The sequence below is a fragment of the Lutra lutra genome, chromosome 16 (genome assembly GCF_902655055.1).
Source record: "Lutra lutra chromosome 16, mLutLut1.2, whole genome shotgun sequence".
In the NCBI taxonomy this organism is placed as follows: Eukaryota; Metazoa; Chordata; class Mammalia; order Carnivora; family Mustelidae; genus Lutra; species Lutra lutra.
Window position 1 is genome coordinate 20944668 of NC_062293.1, and position 4601 is coordinate 20949268.

A 4601-nucleotide genomic window follows, 5' to 3' on the forward strand; every position below is an offset into this window, starting at 1 on the left:
ACAGAAAAATGGACAATGGTTATAAAAAGAAATTTAGAGAAGAGGGAACATAAATAGAATTTAAGCATATGAAACATTGCTTAATCTCATTCACGATAATAGAAATGCTATTTAAAATGATTGTCAGATCCTATCTTTCTTCTATCAGGTTGGCAAGATCACAAACTTTGATTATACATTTTGTCACTGAAGTTTGAGGAGACAGGTCCTTTCACATATTGTTGATGGAAGTGTAATTCTTACAACCTACGTAAAGGGTGACTTGGCAATATCCATTCAAATTACAAAGGAAAAAACTCAATGACCCTGCAGTTTCTTTTCCAATAGTTTATGGGAGGGATGTAGCAAGCTATGTGTAAGTGCACAGTTACATAATAGCAAAATATTTAAAATTAAATTTCATAACACCAAGACATTGGAAATATTAGAAACAGATGTCTTTCAACAGAGGACTGGTTAATTAAATTATCAATACAATACAACAGTATGAAGAACTTTTTTTCCTTTCTTTTTTTTTTTTATTAAGTACTTTTTATTTTTTGTTTTGTTTTTTTTTAATTTTTTATTTTTTCAGCATAACAGTATTCATTATTTTTGCACCACACCCAGTGCTCCCTTTCTTTTTTTTTTTTTAATTTATTTTCAGCATAACAATATTCATTGTTTTTGCACCACACCCAGTGCTCCATGCAATCTGTGCCCTCTCCAATACCCACCACCTGGTTCCCCCAACCTCCCATGCCCGCCCCTTCAAACAATCTGAGGGTTTTGAAGAACTTTTTAATGTACCGATATGGAATGAGCTCTGAGATAACCTTGTTCAGAGGGAAAAAAAAGTTAAAACCAGTGTGTTTATTATGCTATTACACCTGCTATCATATGTAATGAACAAAAATATATCTATATCTCTATGTTTTTCTTGTATATAAATAATATCAAATGTTTATAAATAATGTGGCCAATAAAGTGTTCTAAGTGCTTTATATAACTCACTTAATCTTGAGAACAGTCTATGAGATTGGCATTATTATTATCGTAATTACCACTTTATAGATACGGAAATTTAGGTGCAGAGGGGTGAAGTGAGACGGGGAGCAGCAGGGGGGGGTGGGTGAGAGAACTGACTGGTGGACACAGAAATAGGAAAGGCTTTACACTGCACACCTTTAGGTGCCTTTCTCATCACCTGTCATTACAAAGAAAGGGGGGCATCTGGGGGGGCTCAGTCAATCAAGCATCCGACTCTTGATTTTAGCTCAGGTCATGAACTCAGGGTCCTGAAATTGAGCCTTGTGTTGGGCTCCATGCTCAGTGGGGAGGGAGTCTACTTGAGAGTCTCTCCTTCTCCCTCTGCACTTTCTTTTTCTCTAAACGAAATAGCTGAATCTTTTTTTTTTTAATTTTTTTTTTATTTTTTCAGCATAACAGTATTCATTATTTTTGCACCACACCCAGTGCTCCATGCAATCCGTGCCCTCTACAATACCCACCACCTGGTGCACCCAACCTCCCACCCCCCACCCCTTCAAAATTCTCAGATCGTTTTTCAGAGTCCATAGTCTCTCATGGTTCACCTCCCCTTCCAATTTTCCTCAACTCCCTTCTCCTCTCCATCTCCCCTTGTCCTCCATGCTATTTGTTAGAAATAGCTGAATCTTTAAAAAAAAAAAAAAAAAGAATGAAAAGGATGTGTCTGTCATGGACACCACTGTATTATACTTACCCAGAGGTGTCCATCTGGGGATGTGGAGTGACAGAAGCGACATAGGACCAGGCAAAAGAACATCTGGGCTATGAATCTACTCTATCATTAGTCCTCTCTGGGCCTTGATATCAACTTCTGCAGAAAAAAAAAAAGGCTTGGGGGTGATGGTCATGGTAGCTTTAAATTATATCAGTGTTTCCTAACCTATTTGAGAATTTGAGTCATTTGGGAAACTTTAAAATATATAGTTTCTCAGTCTCCCACGAACACATATTCTGATTTAACAGGACTGGGGTATAGATTGGGAGGTTCTGGATGTTTCAAAAGCCCCTGTCTCAGGCAATTCTGATGTAAAAATCAGGTGTAGAGACCCTGGACTGTATGATCTCTTCCTCCCAGTTCTATATTTCTTCAATGTGAAAAATTTCCCTCATTGTGAAATTTTCTTCAATGTGAAAATTTTTCACGTCCCGTGAAGTACTGAGCATCCTATCAGATCCAAGCAATCCATCATCTGCCCCCACCCTTCTCAGTCCATCCAGCCTGTCTTTAGAGGCTGTCTGTACCTCCAGGCCCATCAAATTAAAACAGAAGGGCGGTGTCTTCTCATCCAGATCTCCACTCCCATTGCCACCTCCACATCCCCACCTCCCACTCCACCCCCTTCTCCCGGTGCTGCCTTCCAAAGGCTGAGCCCTCGTCTCCAGTGTTGCCATTACCATTCCGAGAGTATGACAAGGTACCAAACCCAACGGAGAGATAGGAATTTTGACCCATCTCAGAATTTACACATGGACCTGAATCCTCTGTGGATTCTCGCCTCTTTCCAAAGGTATTTTTTCCTCTGGGATGGTACTCTGGTTGTCTCCTAGTTCCTCATTGTGCCAGATGGTCTGTAAAGTTGGAGCTCTTAAAAAAAGGACACAACATTCCCATTTTCATGTGTTGCTCTGAATATTCGATGATCTTTCTTCCTTTTCCCTTTCCCCTTCCTTCCCCTCGTTCCCCCCCGACTCCCCCTCCATCTCTTTCCATCAAGGAAAGTGTTCCGATCACTGCTCTTCCCACCCACTTAGAGAGGAGTGTGAATGTTCAGTTCACCAGGAGGTCCAGGGAGAACGTGGCTCCCACCTCTTGCAGTTTTATGATGAGTCTCTTTCCTTTTCACAAGGCAGTTATTAATCATGACTGATGCTCACTGACCAAGCCCAAACAATTGTGTGGCACACTCCACATACCACACACAGTCACAAATGTTTGCCTCGCTCACATGGGCTGGCACGAGGATGCCATTGCCGCCTGGGAGGAGCCACGGGACCAGACATTGTATTGCAGTCTCTGCCTGCCGCAGGAGGCACAGGACATCCAGCTTTTACTATTCTGATTTTCCAGAATGATCATTCATGATGAAAGGGCTGGGCTGCCCACTTGCCACCAGAGGAGATGAGGAAGGGGAGCACCCATTCCAGAGCCAGAGTCCATGGCTCTCTCCAACCTGGGCTAATGATGGCTGGCTGGTGTTTGGCCGTGATGACAGGTCTTTCCGAAGATGTATTTTTACCCTCTGGACAAATAGCAGTTGGGACGAGTGGGGCTTTTTTATGAGTTGAGGTACTCAGAGCTGGAAAATAAACAGGCAGCTAATGAAACGTTCTTATGGAAACTGGCATAAATAATAACAAAGGAAACATCCTGTCCCCCGTGCCAACACCCTCGGGTGAGGGGCTATAAAAGCTGCTGGCCACCGGCCACCGTCAGACGTGGGGAACTCCGGCCGCGCTCCTGACCTGCCACCTGACCCGTCGGGACCATGGGGTGCTGCCCAGGGGACTGCTTCACCTGCTGCCCTCAAGACCAAGACTGCTGTGAAGTGTGCTGCTGCCAGCCCGCCTGCTGCGGCTGCTGTGGTTCCTGCTGCGGCTGCTGTGGTTCCTGCTGCGGCTGCGGGGGCTCTAGCTGCGGAGGCTCTGGCTGCGGAGGCTGCGGGAATGGCTGCTGCGGGAGTGGCTGCTGTGGCTCCGGCTGCGGCTCCGGCTGCGGGGGCTGCGGGAGCGGCTGCTGTGGGTCCAGCTGCTGCGGCTCATCGGGGTGCTGCGGTCCTGTCTGCTGCCAGCCTACGCCAGTTTGCGAGACGAAGTGAAGCCCTCTGCCCCCTCCTCGGAGCTGGCCCTAGCAAAGCCTCCACCTGCTGCAGGTGGAGAGACTCCTTGTCTCCAGGACATTCCTGGCTCCCAAGACAGCGTCCTGCCTCCGTGTTATTTGTAGACGAGGGCTTGTTCTCCAATGCCTGCCCTGGTATTTCAAGGTCCTGAGAGTAAGAGCCATATGCTGGTGAGAGAATGGAAACTGGGTCCCATCCAAAGTGATCCCCGAAGCTCGCAGGGTGACTCCCCATGGCTTTATTTTCATGGACTTAAATGTCTTGTCACTGGAAGGCATCCTCTTCCTCAAGGTGGCTTTGGGACTGACCCTTCTCCTCAGCTTTCTGCTGCTTTTGAGTGCAAACGTTTCTCTTTGTTAACTTCTTAATAAATTCGAGCTTGCTGGCATAACCAAATTAGTTCTCCCGCCTCTTCCTTGGCTCCCTCCTGGGCACTGGGCCAGGAAAATTTACTCTGGCATCCACAATTGGGTTTTTGAAATATGGTTTGTGGACCAGAGTCCCCTCGCATCGGAATCACCTGGAGGCCAGTTAAAATGGAGATTCTGAAGCCCACCCCCAGGGCTGTAGCTTGACAATTTTGTTTTAAATAAGAACCCCAGATGTAGACTAAAGCTTCCATGGTCTGCATGAGATTCACTTGGGGAGGTTTTAAAAATACAGATTCTTAGGCTTCACCATTAGAGATTTTTTTAAAAAAAGATTTTATTTACTTATTTGACAGAGATCACATGT

At 45.3% G+C, this 4601-nt stretch overlaps 1 protein-coding gene across 1 annotated transcript; it reads left to right on the forward strand.

Moving 5' to 3' along the window:
- The first annotated feature begins 3503 nt into the window (after window positions 1–3503).
- LOC125086601 (keratin-associated protein 17-1) lies at window positions 3504–4243 on the forward strand. The gene has a single exon (XM_047705854.1). It carries the CDS (start codon window positions 3516–3518, stop codon window positions 3843–3845), a length of 330 nt encoding a protein of 109 aa, XP_047561810.1. The 5' UTR covers window positions 3504–3515; the 3' UTR covers window positions 3846–4243.
- The last annotated feature ends 358 nt before the right edge of the window (window positions 4244–4601 follow it).

Excerpts from the sequence above, each read along its gene's own strand:
- LOC125086601 (XM_047705854.1), top strand. The coding sequence starts at position 3,516 with ATGGGGTGCTGCCCAGGGGACTGCTTCACCTGCTGCCCTCAAGACCAA.